General features: G+C 26.6%; 1 protein-coding gene across 1 annotated transcript in view; it reads left to right on the top strand.

Annotated features, from left to right (window-relative positions):
* The first annotated feature begins 2,607 nt into the window (after positions 1-2,607).
* LOC100211033 (cytochrome c1, heme protein, mitochondrial) overlaps positions 2,608-21,700 on the top strand; it is a 39,503-nt gene continuing 20,410 nt past the window's right edge. The window contains exons 1-2 of the mRNA XM_065819938.1: positions 2,608-2,853; positions 8,351-8,398. Of these exons, the coding sequence (XP_065676010.1) occupies positions 2,797-2,853; positions 8,351-8,398 (105 nt within the window). The 5' untranslated portion in view covers positions 2,608-2,796. The remainder of the gene's footprint in view (positions 2,854-8,350; positions 8,399-21,700) is intronic.

Genomic DNA, 21,700 nt, shown 5'->3' with positions numbered 1-21,700 from the left:
TTGATAATAAGTATCAACCATTAGGGTGGAGCGATTTTGAAAATTTTTGAAATTTGATTTGCCTGAGCAGCAAATCAATATCTTATGGTGAAAAAAGAACCTTACTCTTTTTTATTTTATTTTAGAGGAGTTCTTGAGGTTCCTCTTTGGATTCTAAATTTTTGATGGGTCCTAATATTGTTTAAATTTTTTTTTTCTAAACTATATCAACTTGATACTTTAAAAGAAGCAAAATAATATGCTGATTTTGAAAATAATATTTGTTTTTATTAAAAAATTAAAATTAAAAAAGTAGAGTTGTTTTTTTCATTAAAAACCCCCGTCTTCAACAAAACGGGGGGTTTTAAGGTATATTTTTGCAAGTATTTTTTTCACTAAAAAATTTTTTTCATAAAATTATTATTTATGAAACAAGCATTTTTTTCTGCTTTTTTTGAGTCCAAGGTTGATATGGTTTAGAAAAAAAAAATTCAAAAATATTAGGACCTGTCAAGAATTTAAATTCCAAAGAGGACCCTCAAGATCTCATCAAAATCAAAAAATATTTTTTTACTTTTATCTTATAATTAATAGACATTGATTCGTGTCTCAGTAATATTGGTTTTTAAACTCTTTTTTTTTGCTATGAAAATCGCTCCACCCTATTAACCATTTATTTACAATAAAAATAGTAGTCGCCCTAAAATTTATCTTTGGAGCACTCCACGCGTAATGCTTTTTTCTGATTCAATATTTTTATAAACTATGATTGTTTCCTGTTTGAATGGTAACCTTCTTAGTAATTTTTTCTTATCGATTGCAAAATTGATCTAAAGTTAGATAAACCTCCAATACCCTTACTAGTCGTCAAATATTTTCCACCGACACAAACAAAAACAAATTTTCGGTGACTAGATTCGACAACAATAATTCCCAAAAATGTTGCGTAAAATAACTAATTCTTTTACATGCATAGTTACCACTAATAAATACAGTCGACTTATTTTTGCGTATTTTGATAAAAGTAGATAAAAGTGTTTCTATTTATATTATAGTATTCCATTTTTTAACAGCAAAAAAACCAATATATTTTTTTCAAATTTCTGAGGAGGTCATGGCCCCCTCGCCAAAGTACCCCGAAAAAATTGTCACATCATTTAAGATGTGACAATTTTTTACACATCATTTAAGATACAAAAAAATACACATCATTTAAGATGTGAATACACATCCTAAATGATGTGTATTCACATCTAGGGTACGGGGGATGGGGGAAGGGAATTTTTTAGAGGTGTATAAAAAAACATTTTTTAAACTAATAGCCATCACAATTGAGGTAGCTAGTAAGTTTTTTCGGGGGGTATTTTTGTTCACAGGCTCCTAGAAGCGTTTCTGATGAGGTCGGTAATATGGAGAATTTATGTCTACTTCTTGCTATAACCATTTATATACTTTTTTTAAAATATTTTTTACATTGTAAACATTTTTTAACGTCGAAATAAACTAAACTCATTACCGCATTTTTTTTTATAAACCCTCATTTGAGATTAGCATGAACATACTTAAGTTTGGTTTTTGCATAATTCTTAAAAATGTCATTTCTAAAGCATTTAAAAATCTTATCTACGCCACTGACTCAAACAACTACATATAAATATAAAGAAAAATAATGTCTTCAGTATTTTGTCTGCGTTTTTTTTATATATAACAAGCAATGCAATATTACACCATAAGTATTTTTTTGCATTAAAAGAATGGTATCATTGAGTAATAGTAATAATAATAAGTTTAATAACAGTATTAATTATAATAATATACATTCAATCGTGTGACCTTTCCTGTTTCTCATAATATCTGATTTTTGAACGCTTGTTAAAACAATTTTTGACAGTTTTATGACTCATAAGTATTTTCGTAAGCAATACCTTTCCAATTTTTTTGAACCATTAAAGTTACTATGGGATACCCTTTTACAAAAACTTTAAAATACCTTGCGGAAACCTTTTATGTTTCGAGATGAACGTATTTAAAGTAGGCCCCAAATGTGAAAAAAAAAATTTGTGATTTCAGCTTATAAATTTTAGATACGGGAGGGTTTTCCTCAGTTTTTTTAATTCTTTATTTTTTGAAGTACTACCCCCGGTGGGAAATCGACTATAATAGAGATAGCGATTTGGCAACGAAGACAGCTAGCTTAATAAGCTAAAGAACCACTGGCTATTGTAGCTAACGTCATATCGGAATAACATCGCTGACTAAAAAATTTTAATATGTAACTATCAACAAGCTATAGATTTGTAGTTATTTTGTAGCTGGCTACAAAGCTACGAAGCTAAAAAAATTTAGAGGCTTCCTTCTACCCTGTAAGCTTACTATATCAAAACTTGCGGGTGATTAAAGGATATCACTTTTGAGCCAACAACACTTTTGCCTAGTTTTCTCAGAAAATGGGTCTTGGTTCTCAACTATCATATTTAGCATTTTGTAACTATACTTTTTAACATTAAAAAAAAAACATCTTTTTTGAAACATATTTGTATAAAGCATTTGATCTATTTTCGCATTCAGCGTGTCACACAAATAGTTATGTTTTTTGAGTATAGTTGTCGAGCTGAGTTAAAATATTACGCTCATACACAACTTAACGTTTGTTACGTTTGGAGGAGGTTTAAACATCCAAAGGAAGGTCGATGAACCGCGAATGAGCAATTGAATATTACCTACCTTACCTTATTTCAGCTTATGATAATTTTTTATTTTTTTTCAAATACAAATTTTTAAATTCATTTATCGGGAAAGTTGTCTCTAGAACTTAGAATGTTTGGCCATATTAAATTTTCTGATTTATCAAGACTTGGAAAAGCAGCTGTTCAGGTATTCTTAATGTTTATGTTTCATAGCTTTACATTTTGACTAAAATTTTCATTTGCATAACGTCTTGTTACTAGTAGGAATCAGATCAAAGTATAGTAATTTAATAACGACTTACGTCATGTTATACGAGAGTATTGGTTAATGTTTTGAAGTCTACAATTGTTGTATTAGTGTTAAATTGTGTATAAAGCACAAATACTATAGCTACACAAGATTTTCTCTTAAGTAATGTGTTGCTGCACCCTAAAACTGTTAGCTTTAATTAAATTTTTACAAAGAATTTTGGCTTAAGTTTTTATTGTTATAAAAAAGTGTAACTAAAATTAGTAAAGGTTTATGGTGATATATAAAAAATTATCATAACAATATTGTATGCTGATTCATATTTATACTAAAAGATAACCTGAAAATAAAAGGAAAATACTCTTATTTGATGTTTCATTAAAAAATACTTTTAAAATAATAATATTTGACCTGATTTTCACAAATTGTTGATGTGCTAAATTTAACATTTATATGCTGTCATAGTTAATCATTTTTCAACAATAAATGTCTGCAATGCTTGAGTCAAACTAAAATAACCAGCTGGTGGGGGCTTCAGTACATACATCTAACTACTAAAAAAAAATTGTATTTTAAGAGTGCTGCTACATATACTAAGGGTTTGGGTTACAAGCTTTTTTTTAATTGTTCATCTTTTTTTTCTTCTGAAAAAGCTGTATGAAATAAAGTAGGCAAAAATAACAAATATATATTAATATAGGCTATAGTAGATAATATTTTTAATAAAAACTTTCTTGTCAAATTGTCTGTCATTCTGTTGCTAGAAATTGTTCAGCCATGAAACATGCACATTTCTTATGTGGATAGTTTAAATAAATGTTATGTTTCTCAACAAATCTCTGCAGAGAATGGATTTTAATTATGCTATTGCAAGCCTTCCCGGAAAGCGCGTGCAAATGCACGCCTTGCTCGTCCACGTTTAAAGTCATTTTTTTTTAAAAACTGACTACGGCAGTTCTTATCTTTTAACTTATAAAGTGTTTCAATCAATCGCATCAAAAAATTATACTTATCTACTAAGAAAAAAATAACAATCCTAAAAAAAAGAAACAAAATTTTAATGAAATATCAAGTTTAAACTAGAAAATTTAATAATTAAAAAAAATAACTATAAATTAGAAAAGACTATAATAAACTATATAATATAGTATATAAGCGTAAACTAGAAAATTTGATAATTAAAAAAGTAAACAAGAAAAATTTTTTAAAATAAAATTTCTATACAACTTTTATATTCTTTTTTTTTAGGGTCGTTGTTGAAAAAAAACATTATCTCATTATATTTTATAATGTTTTAGCAACAATTGAAAGTTTTGATATGCAATTTATTCACGATTTTTATCAGTCCATTTAATTAAGAAACTACTATGTTACCCTAGAACTATGAGAAATTTTGTTAATTTTTTTTCTTACATTTATTCGTTTTGTATGTCTTTTCGCTTTTAAAAATGATTTTGCTATATTTGACATTTTTTTCTCAATACTTATAGAATAGGAAAATAAAATAAAAAGATTATGTTTTGTAAGTTATATTATTAATAAATTTTGTAATGATGGAATAAATTTAAAGAATAGCATGATTTCTTTAATAAATGTATTTACCGCATTTGATGCATGTCTGAAATTGTTTATTTATATTGCCTAATTTCCAATGTTAATACAAATTATTAGAGATAATGAACATAACAATTGCTCTGTTGAAAAAAATGTATTTAAAAACTTGAAAAAAAGTTTTAATTAGGCTCCTAAACATTTCATTAAAAAAGTTCAGTAAATTTTAACAATTTAAAAAAGTTCAGTAAAAATTAACAATGCACTAGCCCGCAAGCTTTTGGAGCATCGTCAATAACAATAGTTCATCAGGAAATAAACTATTGGGTTTAAATGCACCATTTGGATAATCCTACAAAAGTGCAGACTAATTCAATGGGATTATTGAAAACAACCTAATATTTTATATTTAAATTTTATTATTAATGACTTTTAATTTTTTTACAAGAAAAACTTGTTAAAAATTTTTTTTTTTTACAAATAAATAGCAATTAGTTTTCTCACTTTCTGTGCATTAATAAAAACAATAAAGTTTAACAAAAACATTTAAAAAATAAATTTAAAAATTGTCCATGTTTCTTGTGCAAATTATAAAGTATTTCCTCAATATACTGACTGAAAAAAGTCACGAAAAAATTATATATTAAAAAATATTTTTATTTTCGTTATATTCTTATCTACTTTCTTTGACTTGTATCAATTTTGGTAGTGGAAAATAACTAGAGCCCTAAAAATAAGAAAACAAAAACAGTAAAATATTTAGGTATATTATTTTTTTACAATAATTTACTTTTTTTAATATTAAATTTTTCTAATTTTTCTATTTTTTAAAATAAAAATTAAAACAGTTACTATTTTAAATTTCTTTAAAATCGTTATATTAAATAGAAATATTTTAATTTAGAAATGTTTGAAGGGACCATTATGAGACAATCAAAACCAACATATGCTACATTTATATTCAAGGGATTATCAAAAAAGATGTTTATGTTAAAAAACTTTAATAAAAACAGAAAAATAAGTGTATCCTAGTAAAATAAGTTATAGTATTTAAGTTCATATTTGCCATTTTAATCACATGTTAAATTCTCTTAAATGTTTGTGCTTTTAATGCAATCTACAGACTTAATAATTTATTTCAAGTGTGTTTAACTCATAAGAGATTCAGTATTTGGTATCACTGTAGACTATTTACCAAGTTTTATAGGTGCTTATTATTAAATTATAGCATTATGAAATTTTTGTTTTGTATTTAATTTTAAATCAATTTGTATAGTTGTAAGTGTAATCCAATTTTTAAAAAATATTTAAACAAATTTAAAAATAATGATAAAAATTTATTAAGATTTTTTTAGGTTTTGTTTATTGCAATCTTTATATTGCTTTAGTGCTATATTTAGTATTGTTAAATGACAAAGTATTTGTTATCTTTAACAACAATCTGGCAAAAAAAATGTTTTCGATTGTTTTTCCTATGAAAGTATATTAATTAGAACTTATTTTTTTAAATTTTCATTGCATAGTTTTGCATATTCAAAATTTTATATTATTTATCCATATAAGAATATATTTAGGATCAGTTCATTATATTTCAATCAATGGCCTTAGAGACATCTCTAATTATGCAAAAATTATTATTATGTGAACTTATAACCTTACAATTTTTTTCTAACTTATAAAAAGTCTCATTTTTTTCAGAACTATTATTTGGATAGTTTTGGCTTTAAAATAGTGTTTCATTAACTTTATCAATTAAGAAAAAGGTTATAAACTCTTTAACTTTAGAAAAAGTATGAGAAATTTTAAAAATTATAAAAATGAAAAAACGTACTGTCTTTTCAGAAGTATTTGTCAATAGTAAATGGACTTGATTCCTTTTATCATTAGTATCACAGTGAAACTTTGTATGAAAATTTTAAATTGTACTACTATTATTTAGAATAATATGTTAGATTTCAAATCTATAAAGTCCTGCTTCATATACTTCATTTAGAGTCCTAAAAAGGACTCTTATGAATTGAAATGATTTAAAAGTCATAAAAAGGTTACTTTTTTATAGTTTAATAAGTTCCAAGTTAATAAATCTTATAAACTTTTTATTATAGCAGATTGTAAGTCAGTCAATGTTTAAAGCTTCTGAAAACCAGAGACCAGGAAAAAATGAAGATATAGAGCTGGAGTCCTTTTCGGACTCTGTAACTCTGCACTTAAGCATATTCTATATTGTAAAGAATATGCTTTTCAAATTTAAAAAGAAAATGCTTTAAATTTTCGGCTAAAAGTAGACTTGCTTCCTTCTGTTTTGGCAGAAGGAAGCAAGCCCACTCCTTGAGTTGGATTTAAAACATTTGTCTTGCGTGCACAACATTTAGACATTCATTAGATTGAGGGGTCGGGTCGGAAGTTATGGTATTTATTGTGAAAAGCTCTTTTGAGGGTCCTTTATTGGAAGTTTTAAATTAAACTTTCTTATCGTAAAAATGTTAAAGTTTATTTTAAAATAATTACTTAATATACTGAAAAAGTTTAAATAAAAAACTTTTATAAGTATTTACACAGAATAAAAACATTTCAGTGAAAAATACATTTTTATCAGTTTATGTCTAACTCAGTGGGCATGAAGTGTTTGTTGGTCATCTTAAGAATGTTTTATGGACATGTGGCGTCTATAAGATGTTCTATGGATGTCAGTGCTCTCTGGGAAGTATTATAAGTATTTGTTTTATACGCAAAATGTTATAATTTTTTAATTATGTGCATCTAGAGATGTTCAAATCTATCTAGATATTTCTAGATGGATCCTCGAATTTCTTGATTGAGTGTGGAGTGTTCTGTTACTAGTCTATTACCACATAATAAAAAAATAAAAAATTGATAATAAATAGATTATAAAAAATAAATGAATAGTTAATGAAAACCGAAAAATATGAAAATAAATATATAAAACTTTGCAAAACTGTTTGGATTGTTTAAGTGTGGTAGTGGTGTAGTGGTAGAGAGCTCGTTTCATAAGCAAGAAGTTCAGAGTTTGATCCTCACCATGTCCCTGGTAGTACCGCGCTCAACTTGTTTCTCCGCACAGCAGCCTTATTCGTTTGTGTTTCAGAGTTGATAGAGGGCTGTAACCGCAAATAAGAATAGCCTCCTTGACTGCAGTGGCCTTCATGGCCTTAGAGAGGTGAATTAACATTTATATATAAAAATAGAAAACAAATTTGGATGATGACTCTACTATATCAAATGAGCATAGTACAATAATGTTACAATAAAGCTTAAATAAACCCAAGTATTTATTAAAAAATGCACATTTTTGCATCTGTTAGAAAATAAAAACTCAACTTGCACTACAAAACTTTTTTTGTTTGTGTATTAAAAAAAAAAACCTACTTTCAAATAAGCAGCTAAGAGCTGCCAAAATGTGAGCACCACACCTAGCATCCTTAAGACTAAAACATTTTTTGATTTATTTGAAAATCATTAACACTTCTTTTTTATGATTTATTTAAATAAGTTTTTTACTCAAATGATTATTTGTTATGGTTGTTGGTTACTAATGTGTATAATTTTTTTCTTCTTCTCCCAAACCTATAGTTTATTAATTTGATCAATTAATTATTGGTTAGGGAAAAATAAAAAAAAATTGATCTATGTTACTCTTCTCCAAAGTAATACTGCTTTTTAATTTTTTTTTGCTTTTGTTTAGCCATGAGTCAAAGTTTATTTAACTTGTTGTTTTAAATCATTAAAAAAATTGATAAGGATGTTTAATATAAACTTTTTTAGTCCTAAATGTCTTTCAAAATTTTATAGATTTTATTTTTAAAAAAGGTCAAATCTCTTATTAACTCAATAAATTTTGTATATTTTTCTTTCTTTTTTTTAGGTTTCAAAGCTTTCAACTTCATCAAAAGGCTCAAAATATTTTTCATTAGTAAGTTTTCTTATGATTTTAATTTTTTTGATCAATTTAATTTATAATAATATTTTTAATAAATTTTATTTAATAAACTAAAACTTACCCCTAATTGCATATTTGAGTTTTTCATTCCAATCAATTTTGAAAATGATCATTACATAATCATGCTGGTACCCAGCAGCAGTATGGGCGCCCAAAATTTATTTATTATTTGTTGTTTTTCTTTTGCATTTTTATTAAAAATAGGAAAAAATGTTTCAGTTTCAAATGCAGTAGGAAATTAGCTAATTTTCCCTTTATTTTAGCTTGTTCATTAATGTTTATTAAATTCTTTTGTTCTGTATTCAAAGAGTTTTTTTTTATATATAGACAATAACTATTTGAATACAAGGCATAAGCGTTTAATAAGAGTAAATACTATTATTTTAATTTTGTGACTACTAGCTTTTTGTAAATGATGATTAAAAATATTTGTAAGTGTTTTAAACATTTAATGAGTATTTCATATTTTAACTTGAAAGTTTCTTCCCTTAGGCATCATAATCCCATAAATGCTAAAATATTGTTTTGTTGTATATTGTTTTGTGTTTTTGAGCATTATTGACCACAATTTTGTTGATATTATTTTGTTGCATGATTGCAAAATAAAAATCTGCACACAAAATAATATTTCATAAGCTTTTAAAAAAATGTTTAAAATATTGCAAAATTAGTTAAAGCAATAAAAAATAAAGTTGCGTATTTTTTTGAGATTAATAAAATGTTTTTATTTTATTATGTTTCCTCAAATTAAATGACTAAGATTAGCTAATTAGCGCATTGAATTTCATAATTTATCAAACTTCAATCACTTAGCAACAAAAAATCATGTGTTAACTAGATATTTTTGTTTATGCTTCGATTTAAAAAGCAGCTGCGAGAAATCTACTATATATGAAATAATAACTGTAACTTAAGGCATATCAAGCCTTGTTTTAAGGCGTAAAATGGTGTGCCATGTATGTAAAATGGTGTGCCATGTAAGCTCTAAACTTGTTTGTTGACTTATTATCTGCTATAATAAAAAAAATTCATGAGATTTAATGACTTGAAACTTATTGTTCTTGCCGCCATTATACCTAAGGACTCCGGGCTCAAAAAACCATTGTTCCTCTAACCTAAAAGTCTTAATTTTTTTTCATATTAGTAGTCCATAAACTTATTTATATTTTTAGAGCTCCTGGATACCAAAAACTAGGATAAAGTAATCTTTTTGTGACTTTCAAATCCGGAGTCCTTTTTGGGACTCCACATCCCTGGTGTAAAGCCATTTAATGCAAGCTCGACCACTCTAGTCTAGCTGCTTTTTATCATTTTTTAATATTTAAACAAGTCTAAAGATATTGTTTAAGCAGTAAAATAAGAGAGGTAGTTAACTTTATAAAAACCACTTATGAAGTTTGAATGGCGATTAAATTTGATATTAGTGCTATTTACAAATTTAAGAAGTTGAGAAAAAACGAAGAAAATTTAATTTTTGTTAATTTAACTTTGGGTCATTCCATGCCAAATGGATCAAAATTTTAGGATTTCAACATGAACCCTCTCAGATTTTGATGAAACTTAGTGGGTTTGTTAATATCAATGAGAAAAGCAGTTCCTGAAAATTTCAGCATAAAATCTTTTGTGGTTCATAAGGTATGGTCAATTTGAAATTTCTGATTTTTCCAAAAATAAAAACATCAGTAGCAAAAACATGTTTTATAATTTGAAGCTCTATATTTTAAAAACAAAATTTCAGAAAACCTTCTAGTTTTTTTTATTGTATACAACTCTAGACTTACTTTAATAAAACTTTGAAAAAAAAATATGACATTGAATTTTCAAATGTCACATTTTTTCCATAATGGCTACCTAAAAAAGCTAAAATATTGTTTGCAAATATAAAAAGTTGATTTTTGATAATTCAATATACAAAATCTGCAGTTTAAGAAGTGAAAAGACATATTTTTTTAGTTTCTATATATGGTAGGCTTCCAAATTTTTAAAAATTTACTGATTAGATACAAATCAGTAAAAAACTATAGACTTCTAAAAATGGCTGTGGCTAAAACTTAGGAAAATGTGCATCCACTTCAAATCACTGGTAACCAAGGATCAACACTGGTTTTAATAATATTTTTTTTTTCTTCTAATTTAATAGACTTTATTACAGTGATTTCAGAAAGAAAATATTGGTTTTTCATGGGGAAGTTACAAAATCAGAACAATGAAAATTGCCCGAAATGCAATAGAAACAATAAAAATAAAGTTATTGTTGTACTTTAGTTTGTATTATATATTCTAATTCAAAGTATGTACAAATCTAAAAGTATTTCATAAGAAGTACTAAAAATAAGTCTTTAATTAGGCTTGAATTAAACTCAGTTTTTAAATAGCCCTAGCTCTTACCTGCCCCCTCCCCCCTCTCCCAACCATTTACTTTTTTTGAACCATGTTCATTTTTTTGAACTTTGAAAAAATTTGTAATTGGACACTTCTCATTACATGGTGTGTCTGGTTTTATGTCTGATGTATGAAGTGCTTTAATGCCCAAACAAACCACTAATCATACACATATAAACTGTAAAATTTAGTTTTAAATGTCAGATGGTAAAAAGACTACTTATAAAACTTATAAGTAGCCTATTAGATTAAATTGAAAAAAAAAGACTTTCTAGTCTAATTTACCTAATATTTAATACCATGACTATAAATTTTGTAATATTTTTCCAATACACTCTTTATTCCACCCCTCCCCATTAATTTGACTTATTTGATTATCATGTTCAAATTTAGATTACAACTTATACCAAGTTAGTATAATAACTTATATAAGTTATTTGACTTGTCAATACAATGCACAAGTTGATTATGTAATAAAAAATATTATTATCTAATGAACAATCAATATAAGCATTGAATCTTTCAAATAAATTTTTGCTAAAAAACTATGAACAAGTAAATCAAATTTATAATAATTTTGCTACGTTGCTATTTAATTATGTTACTTATGGCATTGTACAAATGTAATATTTCAGTTTTTTCTTAAGCTAATAGCATTAGCTTGAGCTAATTGCTCATAGCATCTACCAGTTGCTGATTGAACTTTTAAAGATGAAATTTTGCATAAAATGTGCGTTATTGGAACCCAGCAAATATCTTCTTTATGTGGCCAAGTAAAAGTGTTTATCAAAATAGACTGCTTCATGAACTTGATAAGAACATCTCGATTTTCTTCAGATATTTCCACTATATTGCCTAAAAACCATTTTGCATCATAAACACATGGTATATTAATTCCTGGTGAAAGAGAAGCAAGTGGAACCGTATGATGCATTTTAAAAACATTTACATTAGTATACATATTTTCAAATGATACCTGTTTCATCTGTAAAGTAGTTAATGATTCTTCTAATTTAAACTTTATGCAATGTAATACAATTGCATCATTTGAAATGTATTGAAAATGTGTTCCTTTAATATTTTGTCTACACCAATCATACATTTTTTCAGGTGAATTGATAGGATCTGTTAGTGATTGCAGGCTTGGTCGGGAAGCGGGAGTGATCACTCTCAATAACTGACCACGGGAATAACATTTAGTTGCGAAAAGCTGGCCAGATTTTTTAGTCATTTTGAGAACATTTCAAAAAACAAAAAAAAAGCGCCAAAAAGATTAATTGGACTGATGAGAGACAATTATGTAAAAAAATAACCTAGAAAAAGGAAATAACTTCTTACTCAAAAAAAGTTAAATTTAGTTAAATTGCAGCGTTTCTTTAAGAAAAGTAACAACACTATGTCTAAATGTAACAGCACTTTTTTTTCAAGTCAAATTTTGAGCAACTTGATTACATAGAAACATGTAAAAAAACAACTATTTATTTTACAAATTATTAAAATTTTACGAAAAACTTACGAAAATTTTTACGAAAAACTGATTAAAAAAAACTATACTTTTAAATTGTATTTATATGTAACAACTTACGTTAACAATTTTAAGTTTTAATTTAATTGTACTTAAAAAGCATTTAAGTAAATTTAAAAATTGATATATATATATATATATATATATATATATATATATATATATATATATATATATATATATATATATATATATATATATAGGGCGAGTAACTTCGTATGGATGTTTATGTTTAGTTACCAGAAACTTCTTTTATGTTAATTTTATAATTAGTTTTAATAACTTCGTTGATTATTAACAATTTCATTGAAAATGCAATTATTGTTGAAAGTCTTTTGTTTACAAAATAGATCGTAAAAATTGCTTTAAAAGATTAAATTAGAATAAAAAACAGATACACAAAATTACATTTACATAAAAAATATATACTTTTTAAAGAAAAATAAGAATATACTAATAAAAATTAATAATACATAATAAACATTCAAAAATTTTGACAATTTAAAAAATATATTTAAAACATTTATTTTTGTAAACAAATAATATTAGTTTTAAAGATTTACGGCTTTGCATATGTGGCTCCGAGAATGAGCCATAGTATTAAAGTAATAGTTTGTTTGATATCCTTTTAACAATTATTGCTAGAAATATATATACAAAACAAATTTCTAATAATACAATTTTTAAAACAATTCAACAGAAAACTCAAAAACTTTATTTCGCTTAGTCAGCATATTTTTCGAACCAATAGAATTCGTTTGTTCATAGATTTGGGGGGTTTTTGCAAGTGTTTGCAAATATTCTTTTTATTCTTCCGCACCAAGAATTTTGAGAACATTCAAGTTTATATATTTTTCCATGTATGTCCATAAAACAAAATTTTTTTTTCGGACATACATAAACTTAAATGTTCTCAAAACGACTACAAAACCTGGCCAGTTTTTCGCAACTAAATATTATTTCCGTGGTCAGTAATCGAGAGCGATCGCTCCCACTTCCCGACCAAGCCTGGATTTAAACTGGCCCTAGCTACTGTCTTTTGACAGAGCCCCCAACGCCATCACAAGCACTCTTTCCATGTGATGTGGCAAAAAAATGCCATTCTGCAGATACTTTATGATCTAGTTCATGGTGACATAAGTTAGATGTTTTTATTATTTTTATATTGTGAACCTGCACCATCACTAAAATAAATGCAGTGGTTAAAGTAAGGCATCAACTCTTTTAAATGTTTTATTACTTCTTAAATGAAACAACTGAGTTTGTATTATGTTGCAAATGATCTGAATAATACAAACACTTTTACATTTTTTCATATTTTCTTATATATATTAAATAACAAAAGGATGCAATGTTGCTTGACTGTTGTGTCAATGGAAACCTTGTACTGCATCTTGAATTAAATTGATTTTTGGCTGTATAATGATGGTCTCTTAATTGGTCTATTTGTTGACAAACTTTTTCAATAAAATCATCCATGTTTTTGTTGGCTTTTTGCCTCTGGTTAAAGGTGATTTCTTCCTAGCTGTGTTTATCAAATAAAGCAGTAAGTTGCTCTTTTAGTGTGTTGGTATCTGAGCAGTTATCGCAACTGTGCAGCATGCAATCTCAATTTGTTAAGTCACATGCAACTAATGTCAAGAGTACTTTATAATCTATAATATCTGGTATTTTTAATGCTAAAAGTTTTGCATTTTGGTGATACTCACAAACACATATTGAATGGAGACCTGAAGCACCTCCAATAGGAGTACACCACTTTGGTCTAAGTTCACAAAATTTTGAAAACCTAATCTTGACATCAACAGAAATTTTAATGAACTCTAAATAAAGTTCTTTTATATTAACTAATAGAAGTCTTTTTTGAAAATGTTGTCTTTTACCATCAACTTGGATTGAGACATACTGTTTTATACCTTGACACATTCTAGAGTATTCATCTGATTGGTAAAATTCATGAACTTGATTTTTTACTTAGTCACTAATATATTTTCCTTCTTTTTTACATGGTTCTGCCATTATGCCATACATTTGTTTCAAATACCTTGCAGCTTTTATCATTCTTAGGGAAGCAGATAAATAGTTAATTCACTTCTTAAACTGCAGATTTTGTATATAGAATTATCAAAAATCAACTTTTTATATTTGCAAACAATTTTTTAGCTTTTTTAGGTAGCCATTATGGAAAAAATGTGACATTTGAAAATTCAATGTCATATTATTTTTTCAAAGTTTTATTAAAGTAAGTCTAGAGTTGTATACAATAAAAAAAACTAGGTTTTCTGAAATTTTGTTTTTAAAATATAGAGCTTCAAATTATAAAACATGTTTTTGCTACTGATGTTTTTATTTTTGGAAAAATCAGAAATTTCAAATTGACCATACCTTATGAACCACAAAAGATTTTATGCTGAGATTTTTAGGAATTGCTTTTCTTATTGATATTAACAAACCCACTAAGTTTCATCAAAATCTGAGGGGTCCATGTTGGAACTTGGTCCAGTTGGCATGGAATGACTCCTTTTCCATCAAAAATGTTCAGCCAAAGAAAAAAAAAAACGCATAAAAAAATATCATGAAAGAAATATGATAAAAAAGCTTCATTATTATAATTATTTATTTAGAAAATTTCTCATAAACATTAAGAAAAATAATTACTAATTTTAGAAAAAAAAAATTTAGCTTAAAAGTTAGTAGGAAAGAGCGGAGCACCTTGACGACTTTTTGATTTTTGCATTGTAACAATTTTTTTAATATCTTTTTTTTAGGCTATTGGTTTGAACTTAGGATAAATTAATACCTACAAAGTTACATTTATAAATGACCAAAATATAACAGGTTAAACTTGTGAGACTATTTAATAAAATTAGAAATTTGTTTAAAGGTACCCCACCCATGGGGTACCTCAATACACACTATGAGAATCATTAAAAGGAATCAAAAAGTAAATAAAAAGTATAAAGCGTGGATAAAAGGCAAATTTTTACTTAAAAGATAAATAAATTAATAATTATGACCCAAATAATGCATCCAACAATCTAATTCACATTTCAGAAGACCAGATATTTTTAGTTAATATTTTAGTATTAAATGTCATTCCTAAATGCCAATAAATAATGCATTTGTATTATTTATTGTATTATGCAACAGTGAATACAATTATATTATACATTAATATACAAAACAACTTTTTATTGATTTGAAAATAAAATTTGCTTTGTTAATACACTTCATATACATTTATTATGTTGTAAATTGTTGATTGAGTCAGCTTTGTGGTACAATTGTATCTTAAAATGTTTAGCAATAATAATTTTGACTAAAGATGGTTACCTTGAGGATCTTCATCGAACATATGATCATGCAAACATTTAAAAACAGATTTGTGCATATTATGCAAACATTTAATCACTAATATTTCTATTATGTTCCTTTTATTTAAATGATCTGTTTGCTCTAATATTCTAAATTCTGTTTCAGCCAACTTGCATAAATAAATAACACTAGGTGTGATGTGTTTATAAGGCCAGTCTTTAGATTTAAGGTATATGGTTTCAAAGTCACAAGTGTAGAAGTATTTTCATCTGAAGTTAAGGCACAAATACAAGGATTACAACTTGTTTAACTTGCTGAACTACAAACCTAGCAATATAGCTTACAACATCAACAACGTAAAAGGATAGGGTTTCAAGTTATGGAAGCTATGCTTATAAATGTATGATCATTTAACTGAAACTTACTTTCAAAAATATCATTATTATCCTTTAAGTTAGGATCTAAACGATCTATTCCCGATTGTATAATTTGAGACTTAGGGTTTCTACTTACAGTTAATATTGATATTGGTGTTTGATCTAAGCAATTTGCATTTTGAGAACCAGTCATTTCACAATGAATCAAAAGATGTTTATACGCACTTTCAAATTGACAAGGTGATGGGTTATTATGACCACCACAACTACTAATAGCACTAAAAAAAACTTCAATATGGTCTTGGGACAATTTATATGCTAAAACATATTTCAATATCGGTTAATTGCTACTAACTTTTTTTTCATCAATTGACTTCGAAGAGTTCAGACTAATTATCATGTCTAGAAAACCCATTTTTCTTCCTGTTGTGTACATAAATTGTCCATCTATTAATTCTCTTTTCAGATATCTAAAGGCTAATTCTCTTTTCAGGCTAATTCTCTTTTCAGATATTTAATAGCTTATTATCTTTTCAGATACTCAAAGGTTAATTCTCTTTTCAGATATTCGAAGGCTTTTCAGATATTCAATTATTTGATCAATGCGTAAAAATATTTTTTCTTTGTTCCAATTTTTTATGCCACACTTCAAATTTTTTGCTAGTAAATTCAGACTATTTAAAATATCAAATGCATCATTAATAATAATAACAAAAGTTTCAGTTGGTTCACTATTCTTAAAATTTTAAAATTTTAAGAACAAAATGCTTTTGCCACACTTAAAATATAAGTCTGAACTGCAGTTTTCACTTTCATTTTATCCCGTACCCAGTCAATGTGTAGAGTTCTAATTTTTGTATCAATGTGCAGACCTTCACTATTCTGTATATCTACTAATTTCTGCAAGTATGACCACTCTAGGATTTCCATTAATAGCATAAATTGCTGATCTAATTTGTAGTGCATTTTGTATGAGCTTTAACATGTGTTGAGGATCAAGTAAAATGTGTATTGGAAGATTTAATATAGGATGAGGAAACCAAGTCTTCATGTTTTCAATAGACATTGGATCCTAAATAATTTGCCATACTAATATTTGAAGCAGTTCCATTAAATGTAAGTGATATAATTTCTGCACCACTTTCATAAATAAACTGTAGACAACATTTAAGAATATCAGCTTTTTCACAACCACCTAAACCATCAATCTCATCTAACACCAATAAACACACAACATGTTGACCAATTTTCTGAGCCACTTTTACATTGATATGAAGAGTAATTAAAGCTTCTTTACTAAAACCAGGAGGTCAACACTTTTATACTATTTTTGTTTAGTTTGTGGATAAGGAAGTGCATTATTAAATAATTTCCTAACATAACTATATGCTTTAGCAGAACAAAAATTTAATGTTAAAGCAAAGCTTCGTAATTCTGGTGGGTAATGCTTTTCAACTTTTCCTTGTAAAATACTGTTTTGTAGACTCAGACATAGTTTCCTGTTTAAATAAATTAATATATTATTAGTTATGGTATATATGCATGCAGAAAAAAAAAAGTTACAATATCATATTATCACAATAGCATTAAAATCATAACAACAATTATTACTGTTACGGCAAATGCAATAATTAACTCATCGCTATTCCTACTGTAATTATGATGAACTAAATTTTTCCCTAACTGTTATCTAATGTTTAATGTATTAAATTTTTAATCTAATTTACTAAATTGAAACCATATTTCTTGACTAAAATAAAATAATTCTAATGGTATAACTTAAATAAGTAACAAATATTAACAAGTAATAAATATTTAAAATAGTTGAATAAAAAAATAAAATAAAAAAGTCACAAATATAAATATGCTTAACAACTACTCTTAATAAAAATTTATATCATGCTATTAGTTTAATTGATATTTCTTCATACTTTTTGATTTAAAATGATGAAGGAATGAATGTAAGTCTTTAATCCTTTTTATTAGATAGTGCTTGGATTGATACAGCATTTTAGTTGTCTATTGTTTAGCAGCAAAAAGTTTTTAAAATTTACTTTTGGTTCATTTTAAAAACTTTTTATTATTTTCTGGTGTTACCATATCATTTTTATCAAAATCACCAATATACCGTTTATCATTGATGTTAGGATTGATTTGACAATTTTCAACATTAAAGTTCTTAAAAATATAAAGTTGTTATATGTCACAAAAAGTAAACTTAAACATTTAAATCAATATAGCCATTGTAAAATTAATTGTAAAGTATGCCATTGTAAAGTAATTACATTAGACTTGCTGTACTGAATCATTGGTGATATTATTGTTGACCTTAATGATATAATTTTTAGTGTTATTGTTCCTAAAAATATATAGGTATTATGTCACAAAAAGTAAACTTAAAAATTTTAAATCAATATATGCCATTGCAAAAGGATCAGTTACATTAGACTTACTGTATTGAATTATTGGGGATATTATTTGAAATAATACTTTGTCTGTTTTTTGATGGTTTTCTAGGATAAGTACTTTTTCTTAAATGTGTTGGGAAATCAAATATAGAAAGAATTGCATCAGGTCTTAGTTTCTTTTGTGAACTCCAAGGACTTCCTTCATAACAGTCACTTGTGTAATGTTTACCACAAAGTTTAGACTGTTTGGAGTAAAATCATCCCTCCGCAAAACTTGTATCCATTTTCTCCTTAATTTCAGTCTTTCGGAAAGCTACCAACAACAAAAAATATTTAATAGGTATATTAAAATTATTTACTATTTAAATTTGAAATATAATGTAGGATCTTAGCAAAGAACGATTTGAAAAGAAACCCCTTTAGTATATCTTTTAGTGCAATTATATGTAGAACAAGATATAACCATGATCTTTATATATCTATATTCTATTTGAAAATTAAAATTTAAAGAAAATAATATACATAAGAAATATTAAAACTTTACGAGTGTTAAATACATCAAGCTATTTTTGCCCTAAACCGATATTATAAATTGTTGAATGCCTAAAGGTGATGTCACACGCTAAAAGATGTTGGCTTCAAAATATTGTGAATATTAACTTACGGTAAGGTGTGTCTATCAGTTTATATAGTTGAAAGTTATAACACTACATCAAAAATGATTATAAAGTGTACGTTTTACTTTTTAGTCATAAGGCAAGTAAAAGCTTAACAGTATATATTTTTTAATAAATGGTTCTTGGAACTTAAATCTTTGTTTCTCACAAAAAAATAACTCTATCTACTCCAAAAAAATTTTTTAGTTGGGACCCAATTGTGGCTTTTATTTTTAATCTTTAGAACTTATAAATGATCTAGAATAAGTCCAGATAATTTCACATGACTGGACATTTTTTCAGGATTATTGAACTGTAGAGTGTTTTTTTATACAATTCCACAGTGATTGAAAATAATCGAAAAGTGATATTAATTCCAGATTTGCGCCGGTGCTAGTTATGGACAATTGTAAATTCCACTGGAGTCTTTCTGTTAGGCAAACATTAGCCTCTTATGGCATAGCTATTAAGTATCTGCCAGCATACAAGCCACAGCTTGTATCCAATAGAAGAATTTTTTTCTTCTTTAAAGCATACTTACAAATAGGGAGAAAGGCCTCAAAATACGGATGGGGTAATCAGGAAACTTAAAAATATTATGGATACTACAGAGTTTAATTTAATTCCATTTTACAACCATATGCGCTGGCTCGGTAACCTTTTTTTGAATAAATAGCAGTGGCTACAACCTAATTTATATTTTAAATATATCTATATAAAAACATAAAAGCCTATATATTGTTTATATTGTGGGGAATTATTATACCTTTCCCAATGACATTAATGAATTCACTCCTTTGTTTATAGTTGTTTTTTTATCATTTGACTGCGAATATATTATTTACAAATATCATCTTTTTTATCTAAGATTCAGAACCGCAAAATATTATATTAATAACTTTAAATACATGTAATTACGTTGGCGTCATTTCCAATACCTTCACGTAGACCGCATTATTACAAATGCATTAATGTTAATATTAAGATTTCACAACAATATAAGGTAATTTTATAAGTAGTTGACTTGCATATAAGAATGAATAAATGCGCATATAAAAATGAATAACCATGTAAGTAATTTTGTATTACTTGAGTAAAATCAAGTAATTTTGATTTGACTTGAGTAAAATCAGAAAATTGATATTTTATAATAATTTGTATAAAAGTTGTCTGATTTTCAATTTTGTACTCAATTTCATTTGGTACAATTTTGTACTAAATGAAAGTGTAATAATTTTTTAGTTTACATTTTAATTATTTCTTGGTTTTGGCTTCACCATATTTTCTGAAAAAAGATTATAATTTGGACTATCAAAAGAAAATTTAAGTTATAAATCATAACAAATTTTATTAGGATACAGCATTAATGTCTTTCTTATGATCATAAATATCCTAAAGCATCAACAGTTAAATGTGAAGCCTCCAATATTAAACTAAAGAATTTTCACGAAAAAAAAAAAAAAAAAGGCTTACTCAAATGTTTTTGATCGCATCAAAAAAGAAATGAGTGTGATGTTTTGAAGCTGAGTTTGAAGGATCAAATGACTGTCAAAAATGCTTGAAAAATGGCACTGTGCTTTAAGGTTTTTATCAACACTATCAATTTGCAGCCATGTAGCGCAATAGGTAGCGCATTTGTCTCAGACTCCAGTGATCCAGGGTTTGTAACCCACCTCTGGACAAGTTTTTCTACATCACTTAGAAAGGAGGTATAAACTTCTTATTAAATACTTCTCTGCGGTGCTCTGTGATAAGACATAAAGGTCTTCTTCCTAATCGATGTACACACAACATAAAAGTTTACAACACACATCATACAAGTTTACAACACACAACATACAAGTATACAACATACAAATTTATTTATTAATCTTTAATCTGCCTCCTTCCTAATCGATGTTCACACAACATACAAGTTTTACTACAAACAACATACAAGTTTACAACACACAACATACAAGTTTATTAATCTTTTAAATTTCTCTGTCGACTGACATTTTTTTCTCTTAATTTTTGGGTATCTGTTGATTTCATTTAGAACCATATATTCAGTTGATATACAATTAGAAATCTCAACAAAAAAATTTTTTTATGTGAAGTTTCCGGTTCCTTGTGTGATATATCTGTTGGCATTGGTTTGAAAAAAAATTTAGTAAAATGAGTTGGGACAAGTCTGAGCATATATTTGAGCATAAATACAATATTTTGGTAGATGTTAATTTGATAGATATTTAAAGCATTTAAGTTTTTAAGTAAAGGATTGAGATGAGTGAATTTATTTTTATTATAAATCAATCTTGATGCGTGTTTCTGGTGTACATATAGAGAATTTAGTTAAGATTTATTTGCAGTTCCCCTGGCAATATTAGCATATGTTAGATAACTTTGTATATTAAGAAAAGTAAAGAATTTTTAGATTCTCCCGGGAAAGTATAGGTTTGACTTTGAGTATGCCTATACTTTTTGATATTTTTGTGTTAAATGTTTTTATTTGGGCTTTCCAAGAAATCTTTTCATCAATAATTATCCTAAAAAAATTAATGGTTTCAGTTCTTTCGATGTTTAAATTATCGATTTTTGCTTAGTTTTTTTTTTTTGCTGGTTAGAATGAA

This window comes from Hydra vulgaris, chromosome 15, assembly GCF_038396675.1.
Source record: "Hydra vulgaris chromosome 15, alternate assembly HydraT2T_AEP".
Lineage (NCBI taxonomy): Eukaryota > Metazoa > Cnidaria > Hydrozoa > Anthoathecata > Hydridae > Hydra > Hydra vulgaris.
Note: the sequence above shows the minus strand (reverse complement) of the source record. Positions and strands in the feature narration are given on the sequence as shown.